The 18,419-nt window shown below is 43.4% G+C and overlaps 1 protein-coding gene across 4 annotated transcripts; it reads right to left on the bottom strand.

Annotated features, from left to right (window-relative positions):
- Window positions 1-263: 263 nt before the first annotated feature.
- On the bottom strand, window positions 264-18,216 carry Nrsn1 (neurensin 1). 4 transcript variants are annotated; one of them, XM_029468163.1, is made up of 5 exons: window positions 18,077-18,216; window positions 16,256-16,324; window positions 12,316-12,406; window positions 10,384-10,583; window positions 264-1,979 (listed from the first exon to the last, which is right to left on the bottom strand). In XM_029468163.1, exons 3-5 carry the CDS (start codon window positions 12,356-12,358, stop codon window positions 1,581-1,583), a joined length of 642 nt encoding a protein of 213 aa, XP_029324023.1. In that variant the 5' UTR covers window positions 12,359-12,406; window positions 16,256-16,324; window positions 18,077-18,216; the 3' UTR covers window positions 264-1,580. The 4 variants fall into 4 exon arrangements, with proteins under 4 accessions (XP_029324023.1, XP_029324024.1, XP_021036778.1 ...); XM_029468164.1 differs by lacking the exon at window positions 18,077-18,216 and adding an exon at window positions 16,790-16,877; XM_021181119.2 differs by lacking the exon at window positions 12,316-12,406 and having other exon boundaries at window positions 18,077-18,213.
- Window positions 18,217-18,419: the final 203 nt, after the last annotated feature.

An 18,419-nucleotide genomic window follows, 5' to 3' on the forward strand; every position in this document is an offset into this window, starting at 1 on the left:
GACCCTAATAAAAAGTCAGGCCTCATTCTCCAGTATTCACTGGTACCAAGATAGAAGCAAGCATCCAAAAGATGCTCAACACAGATGTCTGGGGCCCTGTGAAAGGTTTCAGAGACTAAAATTAAAGTGGTATTTCCATGGGAAGGTAGAGAAGGAAAGGAAACCAGAACAGCTTCTCCACATCCTAGCGGATGATCCCCACTGAGGAGGCTGATTGCTTTGTGTGTTATGCTGCAGGGTGCAAAATAAACACCACACACAAAGACCACTAATTGCTTCATTTATTCTTCCATTTAGTCAGGGAAACATCAGAGCTTATTCAGTCTCAGAATGGAAAATTACATGGTGGAGAGAAAAGAGCCACACTGGAGGGATGACAGTGCAGTTCTGGTCGGGCCCATTCACATGTGTTATTTACTGTTGAGATGAAGACGATGCACACACACAAAGACAAAACTCTAAGGAGCACAGTTGAGAGAATACCAAAGTCAGACTTTCACTTTTCCTCTGCCTAATCTACATTTTCAGATTAAATGAAAATGCAAGGGACAAAGGGATCTGGGGCTCAGTTTTTCCTGTTTGAGGATTAAAATGCTTTTTTAAGGTTGACACCAACCTGGGGTTTCTTATTTGAGAATAGCATACTTGTCTCTATAGAAACACACTGGCATCATCCAATCTGCTTGGTTGGGTATTTTGGGTAAATACTGTGAAATAGCAGAGTTGGAGATGCCAGGAGTCCAGTTCTGACAATACCCCAACAGGAAACCAACACAAGATCCTCAGGAAAGAGACCCAGTGACACAGGAAGATAAATTTGGATACTTGAGCAGGTAAGGTTCTGAAACCCTCTTACACAGGAGGGAAAACAGGTCTGGGGAACAATTTTTTTTTTTTCACATGGCAAAGTTAACGGCAGAAACTCAAGTTTTCCAGTGTTTAACTGTTTTTAGATGCTGCATAAATATATACTCCCACTCTCATTGTTGATACTGCCTTTACCAAGATTCCAAAATTGGCAATTTTACTTAAGTGGAAAGAAACAACATCTGGAGGAAATAAAATGATTTACAAAGGACACTGATAAATTCCTGCTCACTTTTAGGACTTTTATGCTAAGATAGAGTTAAAAGTCTAACATCTGGATCAAAATCAGGAAACTGCAATTCTAGGAACACATGATGGTATCATACACAGAAATAGGCATGGAAGACAGCACCACACGGAGGGATCGGAAAAACCTATTAGAGAATGAAGTGGATCACGTTGACGACTGGTGGGCTGGTCTACACTGCTCAGTGCTTTCAAGTAACACAGAAAATGATACAACATTGATACACCAGAGACACTAGTTCAAGAGGGGCTTGTGGAACCCACCAGAAGCAGGTACGAACTGACACATAACATCCACTGTCACCTGAAGTGCATGTAAGCCTGCATGACACCCTGTCCAGCCCCACACAGCTCTAGGGATAGATAGGTCACTGCCAAATGCATGTTATCTCAAAAACTGATTGGCTACCTTTTTAAAACGATGATGCATGTGAATCAGAGAGGGGAGGCCTGAGGTGACAAATGTTTCAAGTGGCTGATAGAGGCTGCACATTCTGAACTCTGGACAAAGTGACAGGGATCTTGGTGTCCCCTGGGCCTGGAGCTTTAGTGATGGGCTGGGCATGGGCTTTAATGTCTGCAATTCGCTCTTTAAACTTCTGTTGAAGGAACTTTTCTTCTTTGGAATAGCTCTTGGCAAACACAGACATCAGTAGGCACCCTGCCATGGATGTACCCCCGATGCAGAAGAGCACAGCCCCCGCCAGCTTGCATGTGTCCAGGGCGCCGTTGTACTTCACAGCTTGTGTGTCCACCACCATGAAATCGGCTTCACCAAAAGCTTCGATTTTGGGGGGCACAAGAAAGCCCACTGCCAGGACAGTTAGTCCGAGAATCACAAAGACAGTGCCTGAGATGAGTCCGACCTAGAGAGAGATGAGGACAGAGGCAGGAGAAAGTGAGCAGCGGAACCCTTCTGCTTCCCCTCAGCCCAAGGGCGCCACCCATTTCTCCAGAGTTCATACTACTCCCAGCCACCTTCGATCTGCATAAAAAACTGACTTAATCTTATGTCTAATCTAGACTTCTGGAGCAACCAGATCTTGGGGCACAGAATTTAGCTTTTGGATACAAGCAATACCAGACAACCCCCCCACAGTTTTCTACTGCTACTTGTACAAGCTGAAGGAACCTGCCTTTGTTCACATGCCTTACTTGATGTTAAGGAAGAGAGAAAGTTCCCTGATGCCTAGAGCTGGCCTGACTTTGTCCTGTGAAAACTCTGATCTCACCAGAGGCTACCATCTTACAGTATGCTATGTCAAGCACAAAATACCTCATAGAGTGTCAACTCAGACAAGCTCAACCTATGGCCATGATGGAAGAAGACAAGACCCAGCCACTTCATGATTCGGTCATAGCTTTTACAAAACAGAGTCACTCTGTAGGTCACTCTTCCCAGACAATAGGCCTGTTACTCCTTTTTCTACCATGGCTGTCTTTTTAATGTAATCTGCCTTCCAGTTGCTCCCTTAGTCCCTCCCGGAGTCCCCTAACCAAAGCTACATCCTATAATTCATTCTTTCTCACTCCCTCATTCTGTGCCCCTATGATGTCATGATCTTCACTGCAGTGTGTAACAAACCTAGCATCTTTGGCAGACAGATGTGGTTCTGGTGTTTGGGGTCTGAAAACCCTGACAATCCTTATGGATGCTGATGCCTTCTGAAAAGTAAACAGGGAAGGATCCATAGCCACCAATTAAAGATCTGGGGCCTCCAGAGGGTCAGCCATTGGCTAAAAATAGACCCACCACAGAGACAGGGGCTGGAAACCACACAGATGATCCCAAACCAGTGCTCTGTTTTTTTCCCACGTGTAGCTAAGTGAGTAGAATTTGTGCAGATGCCAACGTGTTAGAGCAACACATGGAAGATAAACTGCCTCAAGTCAAGATCTCCTTAAATGCAGCACAGCTGTGTTAGGTTCTCATTTATGTAACCAAATATCTGGCAAGAGAAGGATTTGTTTGGGCTCAAGGGGATATGGCTTAGCATAGCGGGGAAGGCATGTCTGGGCTGACTCCATGGCTGGGAAAGCACAAAGCCACAGCTGGCTCACATCTCATCAGGATGCAAAGGAAGAGTGGTCAGTGGATTTGACAGCGGTGTTTGGTGGTCAACCTGACTACATCTGGAAACAGCGGAAACTCTAGCACCTTGGCAAGCCTGTGAGGCTGCTCTTGATGGGATGGGTCATTTAGGGGAGGAGGACCCACCCTAAATCTGGGCCTCACTCCTGGAGTCAGCCCATGTGAACAGAGGTGGATGGAGGAAGTGCTCCCTTTGTTGCCCATTTGCTCTCACTCTCGCTGGCAAGTTCACGAATTCTATTTCTAAGGTGTTCATTCTGTTATCAGACCCCATTTGCTTGGGATTCCAATGTAGACTGAAGACCAGCAGCTCTCTAGGAATCCTTTGGGGACTCCAGCACCAGATTGAGACTGCTGAGACACCCAGCCTCGTGGACTGACCAACTACTGAATCCTTAGCCTTCTGGTTAGGAGACAGCCTTGCTTGGACTATCCCGATTATAGCCTGTACGCCATTCGAATAATTATCAGTTCCGTCCTTTAGGGAACCCTTATTGATACAGTTGACAGTCTCCGGATGTGCCATGTGGTGATGTGAGCCCACACATGTGGGTAGGTAGAGTCCCTTTGGGCTGGCATCCTACAATGTGTACTGGAATCATAGAAGCAAAGTTACTTGAATGTTTGTATTGTCATCTTTCCTACTTATAGAATGACAAATGATTGTAATATCTACATTATGACATTGTGAAGATTAAATATGACTGTTCAAAAGCACTCAACTTTGCATGTGGCTGGCAACAAACTCTGATGAGCAGCTATTATAATTCAGAAAAAAAAGCCCTTTGGTTAACAGCATTAAACTAGTTACTTAGCATTTGGAATAAAGAGTAGCTAACATTGGAACAAGGATTAACTATCAATTTTTAAAATGTCTTTTTTCATTCCCTCCCATTCCTAATTGCTTTAAGTTTGCTAACAAGGTTAGAAAAATAAACAAACATATAGTCCTTCTTAATCTTGGAATTTAAAGTGGGTGGAATTTTAGTGGTGATTGATTGAGGTGTTCAGCATCAGTGTGGCCCAGGCTCCATGCTAGATGCAGTGTATCTAATACAGCTGCTTAAGAGAAGTAGAGATTTTCACAGTCATTGCAGAAGCTGCAGCCTTTAGGGTCAAAGAAACACACTCCAAGCTTCTGTAGTTAATATAATCTGGATCCGTGTGAGCCTCTGCTTTTCTTATGCCCACAATACTCTGCTAATTACTATTTTGCACATTTCCTGCCTATCACTTATTTTAATGTCTAAAGAGTTTTACTCACCATATACGGAGACATCTTTTAAAATGATACAATGAAGAAACTAAAAGATGAAATATGTCAGTGTGAGACTAAATACAAGCAGAGAAGCTATTCTGGATGAGATGCAAGTGACGGAGGAAAAATTGGATTGTAAAATCATATTTTGGATTTCTAAAAATGATGGTAAGTAATTCACCTTCAGAGACTAGTCATTATTTATAATTCTTCAAAAAATGACTCACATTGGAAAATTCTGGAAGCATAAACTAAATTAACTTAAATATCCATGGTGACTCGCTTCTCATGTCACTAAATTACCTCCTTCCTCGAGAACTGATACTGAATCTCAGATACCGAATGGGACAAAGCTGTGTCAGTCTTGGTTTTACAGTTTCTTCAGGGCTCAGGAGACAGGAGCCCCACCTTTTCTGCCTTGCCTCTTCAGAGTTCATACTTGAGCCTGACTCTGAAAACACTCTTGACTGGCAAACTTCAGCTTCCAGCCTCCTGAAAGTGGACCCCAGTGACCTCAGCACAGCCTTTTTGGCTGAGCAGAACACAAGATGAAATCTACTCTTAAATTATCATTCACAAGCTAACAGCCAAATATGGCTTCCACTTGGAGGAAGTTCTGATCATTGTCAGAACTGAAGCCTGACTGATCAGGCAGAGGCTCCTTCCTCCCTTAGCCCCATTAGGATCTCAGAAGAAGGAGGAGACAATCGTCATTGGATGTCTGCAATCAATGCAAATGTCATGGAACCTCTAAACACTGTGCCCCATAGAGGGACTGCAAACATGTTAAGACACCAGGAGACAGCTTGCCACCATAGGCATGAAGGAGTAATGAATGAATCGTGATGAAGCTGCTTCTTAATCCCCATTAAAATCACCAAGGGGAGGGCAGGTGGACGTATAGACTGATCATGAGATCATGTTGAAATACTGGAAGGAATTAAAATTTGGGGGTGAGTCCATCAGGCAACATGTGAACCGTATCCGAACATAGTTGTGAGTTGAAGCAGTCTTAGGTCTAAGAGGAAAATCAGTAAAAAGCATAACCACACAAGGGTCATTTAGGGCTCTAAGAGAGCCCTGAAGTTCTGTTCAGTGTCCTGTATGTGGGAGGGGTAGAATGCTGCTGGAGAGGTTCCATCCAGTTCCCAAGAACATCCTCAGGCTATGGGGTGGTGGGACCAGGCTTGGTGGCAAGTTTGAAGGACCTCACTAGGTGTTGGTAGACTTCCCCAGCAGCAGCAGCAGCAGTAGCAGCAGCAGCAAGGCCAGTGTCTTCACTGTGACTCCCCATGTCTACCTGAGCTATGCAGGTCATGTGTGAAACCCATTCCCTGCGGTGGCAAAGGAGAGTTGGCTAGAGAGGCAACCTTGGGTTCCAGAAATCAGCCCAAAATTGCTGTTATTTTGAACCAACATTTCCTTCCTTGTTTCCCAGTGTGCTGGTGACGTCTGAATTCACAGTGTGTGCCAAGCTGGCGGGTAGAGCCAGCAGCCAGCCTCTGTGGCACAGCTGCTTTGGCACAGAGGAGGTAATAATGACTACTGGAGGCCAGAAGCAGTTAGGCATGGAGGAACAGCCTGTAGGGAAGGAGGCTGGATGGAGCTGGGCGTGAAGGAGCCATCTGTGATGGACATCATTCAAAGCTCATGGGGAGTGAGAACTGGATTTTGATCGTTCTCTCTTTTTGAGGACTGCTGTAGCGTTCTCTGTAAGCCCTGAGCTCTGAGTAGCGAGGGATTGTGCCCATGACAGTTGCAGGGTCTTGTTCATTGTTACCTACCTATTCCAGCTAGATTCTGAGCTCTGCCAAGGGAAGTGTGATGTGAAAGTGGTTTGGCTGTTTCTTCAGTACCTAGTACGCATAGTACCCCTTCACCAGAGTAATGAACTTACCCATCAGCCCTTGTACTTCAGAGACTGTCCCCTCTAGCACACAGACAAAAGTAATGGCTTTCAAATTCAATAATTATTTTAGTTTCTACCATGATGCCCTGCTCCTGCAGATGTGCAGGGAGTCTCCACTGGGAGCAACTTCTCCAGACTGCACCAGATAAACACTTCCTCCTGCTTCCCAAACTCTGTTCTCTCATTATTTACTGTAACCACTTTGGTAGGAACAGTTAGCACACCGATTGCAATAACCTGAGTCTATATCTACTTCCTCCATTGAACTGTAATTTGCTATATCTTATTCCGAGGTCAGAATGGATCCTATTGGTCTATTGCACTTACCAGGTGGTCTAGAGTCTGGACATTACATGTGTAAGATAAAAGGGGAAAATATTAAAATCCTTATGGAGTCCATCATTTACTATGAGTTCTTTATTTTCAATCTACGGTTGTATAGCCCTTAGTGAGTTTGCAGTTCCCAAACCACACAGCAGTGCTTTGGATGTGTGGTAGACAAATAAGCTTTTGTGGAGTGAAAGGATAACACTGAGATAGGTGTCACATATAGATGAGCCGGGAGGGCAGAGTATAGATTCAAACTCAGGCCTATGTGATTGCTCTCTCTGTTCTCACTAAGCCTGTCCAGTCTGCTCACTGCTCAAGGGTGGAGTGCTAGCCAAAAAGGCACTGTGAGCATAGCCCCAAGGGACAGAGTGGCTCTACTCTTACATTTCCACAGTGGAGGGAACGACATTGCAAGCAACTTGAACCACCCTATTGTTGCAATTTGAAAACCAAGAAAAATCATTAAAGAATGTCCTACTGGGTCACATATGCAATGGGGGCCTTTTTGTATTATTACAAAGTCCTTCCAGAGAACACTTCCACTCAGCCTGCTTTGGAAGTTCCCCCAGAATGGCCAGGTTCTGTCATGGGTAGAGCTAATGTCACCAAGACAGACTCCTTAGGCTATGCAGGCTGGCACTAGGCTTCTAAGTGAAGGCCGTGCAGCCTCAGAGAAACTTCAGCCTATGTTTCCCCAACACAGGCCTAACACAACATGGAACAAAGATTCTGGCTTTACTTGTGTAAGATACAAGGGGAAAATATTGAAATTTTAATGGAGCTGATCATTTACTATGAATTCTTTATTTTCAGTTCACAGTTGTATACTGTTAATGGATTTACCGTTCCCAAGTCACACACCAGTGCTTTGGAGGGACACAAATGCTTAAGTATTATTTAAGTCAGTGGCATTTAAAGATATTGGCAAAATAAACATATTCCACTCAGTTGTAGACACACACACACACACAGAGAGAGAGAGAGAGAGAGAGAGAGGAAAGAGGGAGGTAAGAAGGAAGGAGAGAGTAGAGGGAGAGACCTCAAAGAAGAGGGAAGCAATCATCCATGCAAGATAGACCTGGGTCAAGTGTGCACTTCAGTGATCCAGGCCAATAAGGATTCATTTGAGCTGAGATTTCTACAGAACAAGAATACCGACTAGTCTAACTCTAATACAGATTCTGTGACAACAGAATGATTTTGTGAGCCAACATGTGGTTGCTGGGATTTGAACTCAGAACCTCTGGAAGAGCAGACAGCACTCTTAACCTCTGAGCCATCTCTCCAGGCAGCAGAATGATTTTGAATGAGTTAACACAAATCACTGGGTCATCCACACTAACAACTATGTTACCCAGTATGTAATTCAGTAGATTTCCAGTTTTGTTTTCAGAGGTTAGTATTCTAATGGGCATGAACCAATGGTTGCTAACACAGCCAAATCTTATTGAAGGTAACGCAGCTATTGTCTTAAGCACTTTCTAAATACTGTCTGGAGTCTCACATTTACATGGGAAGTGAAGTGTCACTACCCAAAGTGTCAGAGCTATGAAACGCAAGAGCATGGGTTTGCACTCATACGGCTTGAGATGGGATTCTATGCTCATACTCACTAGGCAGAGCTGCCTCTTGCTGCACTGTATTAAAAACACATTTTGGTTTAACTCAATGTCTGGGTAAAAACAGTGGGATCTCTCAGAATAAGCACAGAATCTTGGAGATGGAGAAGATCCCGGTCATTTTCTGAGGATGAATCTTCTCAGTGTCCTTCCCTAAAATTCTCTCCTTTGCTTAAGCACTGGCACATCCCAGTATCTTTTTCTCTCTATGTGCATTGTGTTTGCCCAGGCTGTCCTGGCTGGGACCTTCTGAACATTCTATGAATGACCTCAAACTCATGAGCTGGGGCAGTAGGTTGAAATGGCCACTCAAAGTCTATCTTTGTTGGTGTAATAGTTCCCTTCAGTGACCCAGTCATACTCATGGATTTCACCTGTCCCATGCCTCTGCTAGGAATCACCATCTAAGCAGGCCACTGCATCATCCAGGACACAAGCTCAGGTTGAGGGCCTGAGACCTTACTTGTCAGCTTCTTTTCATTAGCATATTTTGACAGCCTGGCCATTGAACTTTCTGCTGTGCTGGACTGTTTTAAACCATCATTGATACCTTCCTAATCTGAGCCACCGCTGTCACTTGCCTTAGTACTTCAACTGGATCTGAGCTCATCCAGCTGTGTTTGCCCTCCGAAGGTTATTTTCTGGTCAGTAGCCAGAAAGGCAGTGAAAATATTAGTCACTCCGACTTCTTCAGATGGATTTCCCTGTTTCTACAGATAAAAGCCTGTGTCTTCACCATTGCCTACAAGACCCCATAGAAACCATCTGTGCTGTTGTTTCCCTGAATTCCTTGTGTTCTCCATTCTAACTCTGCTTCCAGACTGGACATTGTTCCTCTTCCCATGGGTTTTGGGATTGCTTATGTTCCCAGTGCCGAATGACATTCAGCCTGAAAGCGTCTGCTCCACCAGCCCAGCTGTGTTTGCTCTGATTTCATGTCTTCTGCACATCTTTCTCCATCCCTGCACCTCAATCTTTCTCACCTTCTTCCTCTTATGTGCACAGCTGTTGTCACTTGACATGATGTTAGGGCCTTTATGTGGGCACACCAGCATTCACCTCTCTCTCCTTCCTGACTAGGGATGCTTGGGACTAGCTGCCTTGGGTCCACGGGAATAGGGAATCTTTTATTTCCTGTTTATCATTTCCAGCACTTCATCCCAATCATTATACAGATGGAGTCAGTACTAAGTATCTCTTGAGACACTGCACATATTTTCTAATGAGGCGCCTTAGAGAGGCTCACCATTCCCTATGGCAGAGCTGGTGTTATGACTTCAGGGCTATATTTCAGCATTAATGCTTGTTCAACACCATTGTCTCTTTCTAGTTATTGTTACAAGGGGTTAACTGACACGGAGTTTCTTCTCTCCACACTGCAATAAGACACTTGGGAGAAGCAAGTGAAGGGCGGGGGGAGTGGTGGGGAGGTGGTGTTTACTGAGGCACACTGAGGGAACACAATAATACAATCCACCATGGCTGGAGAAGGCATGGCTCCTGACTGTAGTGGAAGGGGCTTGCTCCCTTTGGACAATCAGGAAGCACAGTGGAGGTAGGAAGTCAGGATAGGGCAAAAATCTCAAGGCCCAGCCTCCAGGGACCCACTTAGTCCAGCTGATCCCCATCTCTTAAATGCTTAGCCGTCTCCCAAATCAGCATCAGAGGCTGGGAACCAAATGTTTTCAAACCCAGGTGCCTGTGGGGAACTTTACACATTTAAACTACAACAGATACCTATCTAGACTGTAAGAGAGGCTGAGAGAACACAACACTTTGCATCTGAGTCCTTCACAGTTAATGATGGAACTAGCAAGTTAATGGCTAGCACGACTACTAATTGCCTGACCTTTGAACCCACTCCTGTTAAACTAGCTCATCAAGTAATTATGTTGCATTTAGAGGCTTTCTTTGACCCCTAATTTTTAATCTCCTTTCCAAGGGAAGAGTAATGCATTTAATGTTACTGAGATTGAGGCACACACAGAGAACCTCTCAGTTCTCTGTAGCTTTTGTATTTCCACATCTAATATATATATATATTCAGTTGCTGGTTCCTCACCTTCCAGAATACTGAGCTCCACCTGTTAGGCGATCTCTGGATCTGGAAATCATCCTCATACTCCCAGATAGAGGCAGTGCAGTCCTCATAAAACTGATGCAGGTAGGACCGAACTCCATAGCGCTGCTGGTACCCACCCTCGGTGTCAGCCTGGGCTTGCCTGGACCCACAGGTGTTGCTGCAAGAAGTCATCTTCCCAGCTGGAAAGAGAGCATCCACAAGCCATCAGCCCCATGGGCTAGTTCTTTGACCTCAGGGTCAAAAGGCATATTAAATGCAAGAGTAATGCTAGGCCAACCTGTTCAAACAATTCTCTTTTTGTAAGCAGAAAAAGCACCTTCAAAGACCCACCTACCTTACCATCTGTCCTTCTCTTCTGTTGAATGCAAAATCACTCTCAGTGTTCAATGGCTAGAATTGGTTCTCCACAAAGCTTCAATCATTTAAATTATATAAAATACAAGCACACGGCACATAAGAAGTGGCAATAAAGGAGCTCTGACAACAGACCTTTAATGTAAGAAATGTGTGGGCACTCACTGGCCATGGATGGAATTGGTCTCTGCTTGTCCTGGATTTTTAACCACGTTCCTTTCCAGAATGTGTACAGTATTCCTCTTAGCGCTTTCCGGCTTTGTTTCCAGAGTTCATGTAACATCTTCTGATATTTTAGCTAATTGCTAAGTCATATGGAAACTTGGTCAGAAAGCCGTGGAGCAGCTTCCATGCTTTATTAACCACAAGTGACTGGGCCATTAATTTACACCTCACTAGACTTAGCACCATGCATTTCTGTGGTTATTTGTGGATATGTCTGTCCATGTGGGTGTGAAAATTTAATGCAGACAATAGACCCTTTTACTATTTCCTTCCAGGTGTCTAGTATAAATAAGACTTAAGAAAAGTAAGTAAAACTGAGCCACCTAGGGAACTATCTTTGCAAGATGGAAATTTAAGATTGATTGGTTCCAACTGTTGCTCTTGGAGGGAGCAGTTTAAAAGGATTTGGTTAATAATTTATGTTATTTTGTTTAAAATAAAACTTTATTTAATGTGTTTGGGTTTTTTCCCCCTGGTACATCTTAAATGGTTGCATGCCTGGTACCTGCTAAGGCCCAAAGTTAGTGCTGGGTCCCCTGGAGCTGGAGCTGGAGGTGGAGCTGGAGCTGGGTCCCCTGGAGGTGGTTGCGAGGCACCATGTGAGTGCTGGAAACTGAACTGCAGTCCTCTTAACCACTAAGCTCAATGTTTTTGTTTATTCTTTTTAGTAAGGAATTACTGAGGGGCCATAGTTCTGGTGAGTGAGGGACCTCTCAGTTCTATGTTCTTTGACTTTTCTGATCTCTGTATAAGCAGATATGTATTTAGCTAGAAGTGGGAAATATTTGGTATTTTTCAGTTTCTTGTAGATTATTTTCCTTGTTTGGACATAGACTGTACATGACAAAGTGAGGCCCAAAGCTATTTTCTCACTAGAAAGATATTTTTCCAGGAAAGTCTTGGACTGTGCTATAATCGAGGTCAAGAGAGAGGCATTAAATGTTCTACTTGCTTATCAAGGAATCAGCTAGTAATGTCCACAGGACAGAACTGTTCCCTAGTTCTGTCAGATTTCTTTGTGGTCACGTAGTTTGTTTGGATAATGTGATGGTTCTCTTGACTGCCAACTTCAAAGAAATTAGACTTACCAAGGGAACAAACTGCCAGGGATACCTATGAAGGGTCTTCTAGATTAGGTTCATTAAGGTGGGAAGAATGTCTGCCAAGGCAGGTAGCACTAATCTGTGGCCTGAAGACCTGAACTGAGTAATGGCCTGAGTGCCAGCATTTATCTCTCCTTCCTGAACGTGGATGTAATGTGAGCTGTTCCCTCAACTTCCTGCTGCCATGATGGGTGATGCCCTAGAACCATGAGTCAAAATAAGTCCTTACTTGCATAGGTTGCCCTTGTCAGTGTCTTGTCCCAGCAGCTCATAAAGTAACCAATATAGACAGAAGATAGTGATGAGAGGTGAGAAGAGTCCTATGGGAACAAAGCAAATTCACAAGGGCATTCCTTTGTGAGTACTCCTGCCACACACAGATTTGGTTAGAAAATAGAATCAAATTTGAGAAAGTGTGTCCTTGGTGTCAGAAGAAGGGCACAGCAGGTGGTATCCTGTCAACTGGCCTCATCTTTCTATATGCTGGCCAGCATTACATTTGACACCCGTGTCCTTTCTTGGTTCAGGGACAACTAACTACCTCTAAAAAAATTATTCTGGAGAGCATGTCAGGAGAGGTAAAGAGAGGTAAGTATTTCAAAAGAGAACTTTTAGACATTCAGAGGGGTTTGACTTCACAACTAGTTGAGGTTTTAGAAAGCAATTTGTCTGCTTGCAGCAAAGCCTGGTGGATCAAAAAGTTTGGTATCTAACTCTTATATCTTAAGTGCTAGGATGACCTCTTCAGTACCTTCTATGTAATGCTTATACAATGAATATGATTAATAAGAGCCTACTACTAGTGACACATAAGTAGGATAATTTTAGAGTTGCCTTCTTTGAAGACATTCTAATAATTTTTTTTTTTTTTAGTCAGCTGGAAATTGGGTTGGTATTACTAACTCTGATTTGTCATTGAGGAAACTGAGGTATAGAAAAAATCATCTTGCTAAAGGTCACACTGTGAGTCAGGGAGGAGACAAAAGATGACAGTTACTACAATGTTCAGGAGCTGGGTCTGAATCATAGGCTTGTGCAGTCAGAATCAACTCACCTAGATGGTTTATATAATCTACACTTCTCCTGCAGAGCATCAGAGTCTTCAACATGGAGAAAGATATAGGATATAGGAGGAATGAAAATGCCCTTGACAGCAGCCAGAGGAGCTACTTCACTTGGCTGCTGGAGTTCCCCCTCTTAGGACTCAGCTCTGATGCTGAGCAGGTTCCTGAAACTCACTGTATCCATTCTCTACCCAGCTCACCTCCAGCATACTTTGTGAGACTCTTTCATTACACTTTGCTAGTAACAAAACAGAACAAAAGGCCAATATGAGAAAGAAAAACAGAAGAACAAAGTGCCCTGAAGCAAACACTTGGATCCTGAGCATGCATTCCACTTCAAAATGGATCATTAGTGGTGCTGGTTGTACCCCCAAAGAGGAATCTTGCTGATCTTTACTTCACCTTCCAAGAGCACAAGGCATGCACAGGAAGAGCATGGCCCGTGTCATGTCAGCCTCACAGAGCAGAGAATGGACTCAGGCATTCTGGTCACATCACTCATAGGCTTAGTAACCTCTCAGGGATGAGGTTTCATCATCCTTACAATAAGAAGACTGGGCTGGACTGGACTAAGGCTTCTCTTCCTCCAGATGTGTTTTTCTAGGAGTTTTTGGCTACACATCTTCAGGATGAGCCATTTACTTTTTGGTGGGTATACAACTGAATTTATTGAGTCTCTATCTCTTTGTGGACTGATAGTCACAGACATGTCCTTAATTCCAGTGTGTATGAAGTTTAACTTAAGGTTAATGTAAGCATTAAACAGGTTGAGGGCTTACAGATTGCTTGTTAAATACACCACTTTAGTATCATACATGTTACCTTCAATAGTAGCACCTGGATGGGAGGAGGTGTCTGAGAAGATTCACATACCTTCCTACAGACACAAGAAGTTAGGACTGATGTCTGGAAGAGGATGACCACTTTGTAAATGTGTTTTAAAATCTACCATCACAGATTGAGGGTTTGGGGCCTAAGAACCTCAACAGAGTTAGATAACTCAAAGAGAAGTTGGTAAGTCAGAAACTAGCTGTCTCCATACAAATAATGTTATAATTATTTGGAACCTGTTGAATGACACCCGTGTTGTTAGACAAAGAATACATGAAGTCATGTCATAAAGTGATTTTAAAGCTGGTCAATTACTAAAGGATACACAAAAAACTAGGACAGAGACAGGAACACAAAGCTGGGCAAAGGCCTTTGAACTTGAATCAGTCCTCCCTTATTGAAGAAGGCTTTGTTACCTTGGATTAAATATCTGTATCAACAGTCCCAAAACAGTATTGTCAATGTTATTTACAGTTATTATTAAGGGACAGACTTTAGGGGGCTCTGTTATTTAGAGAAAGCTTTAATGTGTAGGAGGTAGAGGCATAGAAGCAGAAAGGGGAGCTTTCTAGAATTATATTTAAATGACATACTATTGCTATATAACTTGTAAATACTCAAGTGGAGCCTCTTGTAGTCTCTTTTGGGGGTTGGGGGAGGGTCAGCAAGATCTCTAGTCCAGGTTGGCATTGAATTAACGTCTGTGTACCTGAGACTAGCCCTGAACTTCTGATACTCTTGCCTCCACATCAGGAGTGTTGGTATGCACCATCATGCTGCTTTGTGCAGGGCTGGATATTGTACCAGGGCCTTGTGCATGGGAGACAAACATTCTACCAACTACCTATACCTCCTGTCTGGAATTATGACCGAGTCCAGACAAGATGCCATCTGTGTGAATGTATTTGCTCACCTGTGAAGAGGGATTTGTTTGTATTCTCCCTGAGGGACCTTGTAGATACTGACAAATGAGGACTATCTACAGCTTTCTTCTTCCTATTACTTCTCTCCAACAAAATAGCCTTCATGAGCAACATTTACAGTAGGTGAGAGCTGGGAATGACCCCCTGGCTAGATAGACAGATCCCCATGGGCAGTGTTGTGAGTACATGGATCAATGTACTGAAGTATCAGTTGTTGAGAATTTTAATTTTGGGCATAATCTATGCAGTTATTTTCATTTTATTTTACAAGTGCTCACAGTCATGGAAATAGAAATTAGTCTTTATGCCTCCTGCAACTCTGAGGGCCTCACAGGCCTCACACTGTTTATCTTCATGGCCTTCCTGAGAGAAGGGAAGCAGCACATTGAGGCACCAAGTGGATGAGTGTTTTCCCATGGCTCTATGTGTGAGTCACTTGTGGGCCAGGCTCTGTTCTCTTTATTCACTTTGAAATAATGCTCAATTTTTCATACGGTTTTCTCTCCCTCTAAATAATTCTGAGCTAATGAGAGTGACATTCCCATTAGAGTCACTTTCCACAGGGCTGGTGCTGCAAGGCACAAGGTATAGACACAGTCCATTGAGACCATTTATCCAGAACCAAACCCAAAAGGTCACATCTCTTAAAAGACTGGATGAGATTCACAGTGCACACAGGAAGGCACAAAAGCCTGCTAAGAGCCTTGCCACTCTGAAATTGAGCATTTTTGAATTACAGCATGATCATAAAACTTGAAATGTGTTTCTACCAAAGGAGAGAGATATATATTTTAACCAACAGAGATATTTTGTCTTTTTGGAATAATCAGAGAGATAGTGGTTTTGTATAATGAGGTATTTTTATACTTTCCATGCCAGTGCATTGGCAGTCACTTTTATAATTTAGAAAATAGGAGTAATAGTATATAATTAGTTTACTCATTATCAGTTGCCTGAATCTTTCAAGTGATGGTTATCTATCTCTACTTATCCACACATCTCTTGCATATACATCTATCTGGCATTTTCTATCTAAAGTTCATCTATCCATTGATTATCCTCTACCAATTTTTTCTATCCATCCATATAAGCTATCATCTTCTATCCATCTATATATCATTTGTCTACTTATCTATATCATCTGTCTATCATCTATCTTTCTTTCTATTATCTGTCATCAATCTATCATCTTTCTCTTTATTTTCTACCTGTCATCTATCTATCTATCTATCTATCCATCCATACACATATCTATTAATAAGGCATGCAAAATTCAAAACCAAAATAAGCATTCTTCTCCTTTTAAACTCTTCCTTTTCTGTATTCACAGATGACAAAAGCTGACTCTTACCTTCAATGTTCTCCTTGTCCTCTGCCTGTTTATTCTTTGGTCTTTCTTTTAGAAGCTCATTCTTCAACTCTATTTAAGAAAAGACAACAAAAACTCTGCAGATGTGACCCAGAGCAAAATAAAAAAACCTTACAAGTCACTCACAAAACCAGTGACCAAGATCTTCTTGGGAAAGAGTAGTGATGGCTTTTCTTAGAACAAAAACAAATAACAAAACCTAAGAAAGAAAGAAAACAAAAAACAAACCCAAAAGTCTAACTTATGTTTTAAAACTTTCTAATGGCTTTTCATGATAATTTTTGGCATGACTGAAGTGGCATAAACCCAAGGTCTTTCTGAGTCCTGGCACACCATATAGCTGCTGCTTTTATCTTGGTATCATGGTTTTCCATGAAGTTGACCACACTAACTTGCCTGCTCTGCTCATATCACACACATTCCACATGAAAGATGATATCTTGTTTCCTAGACATCTCATAACCGCTCTGCAAAACAAATGAGCTTTACAATCCTTGTGTCTTCCGATAAACTTACATGCATCACACCCTCAGCAAATCTCTGGACAATTTCCTCATTCTGTTTAGTTTAACTTCCACATCCGTTGTCTTCCTATCAAGATCAGTTTATTCTCCAGCTGCTCAAGAGAAGCAGGTGCCTGTACAAAATTCAATTAAGAGACTGCTGCTAGCTACTGAGCTATTGGTTTTCTGCATTACTTTAGTCTTGTGAAAACAAACAAACAAACAAACAAATGAACAAACAAACAGAGAGCCAGATTATCTAAAAGGCCATGAAAAATTCTGTTGAAAAGATACCCATTGCATTTGTAGGAGAAACTGAAGGTTAGGGGGAGAAGGGTAAGCTAGAAAAGACATAACAAACTGTCTTTAGTATTTCTATAGTCAGTCTATACTGAAGAAAAAAATAGCTATACCATCTTCAAGATCCATTTCCCTGCTCCGGAAGTTTGGGTGGTATATGAGCCAACATTAGAATCTAGGAATTGAATTAACAAAACAAAACAAACCAGTTAAAAGCTACTACCTCACTACCTTCTTCTGTCTCTCAGGTTTCCCTCATTGCCTCTCCTGGTTTCTGTCTCTCTTTTCTCAGCAATGTCCTTTCCTCTCCTTGTTGTGTCTGAAGAAACTGATGGTTTGGTCCTCTACCAAAGCACTGGCCTGTCTGGAGCCCTGGGAGCTCTCCAAGGTCCTGAAAACATTGCCGCCACAGAGCCAGGAACCAATTAAGTCTATGCTAGCTGTTCCAACTCCAGCTGGTTTGAGGTCACCAGCCTTGGTCTGACCTCTACCCTCGTGTCTCTATCCAATAACAAAAAGAAGTGGGCTCTCAGATCATATCAAAACATCTTTAGACATGGCTAAGAAGTGGGGAGGGCCGGTGGTGGTGATTCTGGTAGAGAACGGGTCAAGTCAGCCTGGAAGAGAAAGCTAAGAAGCCTTGCAAACTCTAAATTCATCTGTTCCTTACTGAAAACACAACTTTTCTTGTCTTATAGGAAGGAAACTCTTAAGTTTTTAGCTGTATAACACCCAAATTCTTACATAACATAGACCACAATCCCCCAAAGCATGAAGTTGGTTGCTTCAGATTGCCACGGTTTTTGTGTATTTCGATATGTGTGTGTGTGTGTGTGTGTGTGTGATTAAGGAGGGAGGAAGAGGGGAATCTGGGGTAGGGGGAGTTGGGTGGAGGGAGAGAAATTGATTGATAGAGGGTTGTGTGTGAGGAGGGCGGGAGGAAAGAAAACCAGAGGAGAATGAGGTGAAGAGGTAGCCCTCCGCCCTCCCGCTGCTTTACCTGTCCGTCCCTCCAATCCCCGACCCGTGGAGCAAGTGCAGCCGACCTAGCTGCAGATCTCTCGCTGGGGTCCCATCACCGCCGCCACTGCCGCCGCCGCCGCTGCCGCCGCCGCCGTCGCCACTCCCGCCTCTCCAAGCTCAGCTGCACGTGATTGACAGCCAGCGGCTCACGTGCCCGCGCAGCCCAGGCGCGCGCGGCCGCGAGTAAGGGCCGCGTCCGCGCAGCGCAGGCGGGCAGCCTGTGGGAAGGGCCGACCTGGAGCACCGCCCCTTCCTGTGATAGCGCCTTGTTCCCACCCTGGCACTGTTGGGCACCAGCTCGCTCACTGTTTACCTTACCT

This window comes from Mus caroli, chromosome 13 (genome assembly GCF_900094665.2).
Source record: "Mus caroli chromosome 13, CAROLI_EIJ_v1.1, whole genome shotgun sequence".
NCBI classification, from domain to species: domain Eukaryota; kingdom Metazoa; phylum Chordata; class Mammalia; order Rodentia; family Muridae; genus Mus; species Mus caroli.

Bases quoted from the DNA above. Each gene is read 5' to 3' on its own strand.
- Nrsn1 (XM_029468163.1), bottom strand. From the start codon at position 12,358: ATGAGCTGCTGGGACAAGACACTGACAAGGGCAACCTATGCAA. The intron at 10,584-12,315 runs GTAAGGACTTAT...CTCTCTTTCCAG, and splicing joins GACAAGGGCAACCTATGCAA to CTGGGAAGATGACTTCTTGC. The intron at 1,980-10,383 runs GTGAGGAACCAG...ATCTCTCTCTAG, and splicing joins GGAGCTCAGTATTCTGGAAG to GTCGGACTCATCTCAGGCAC.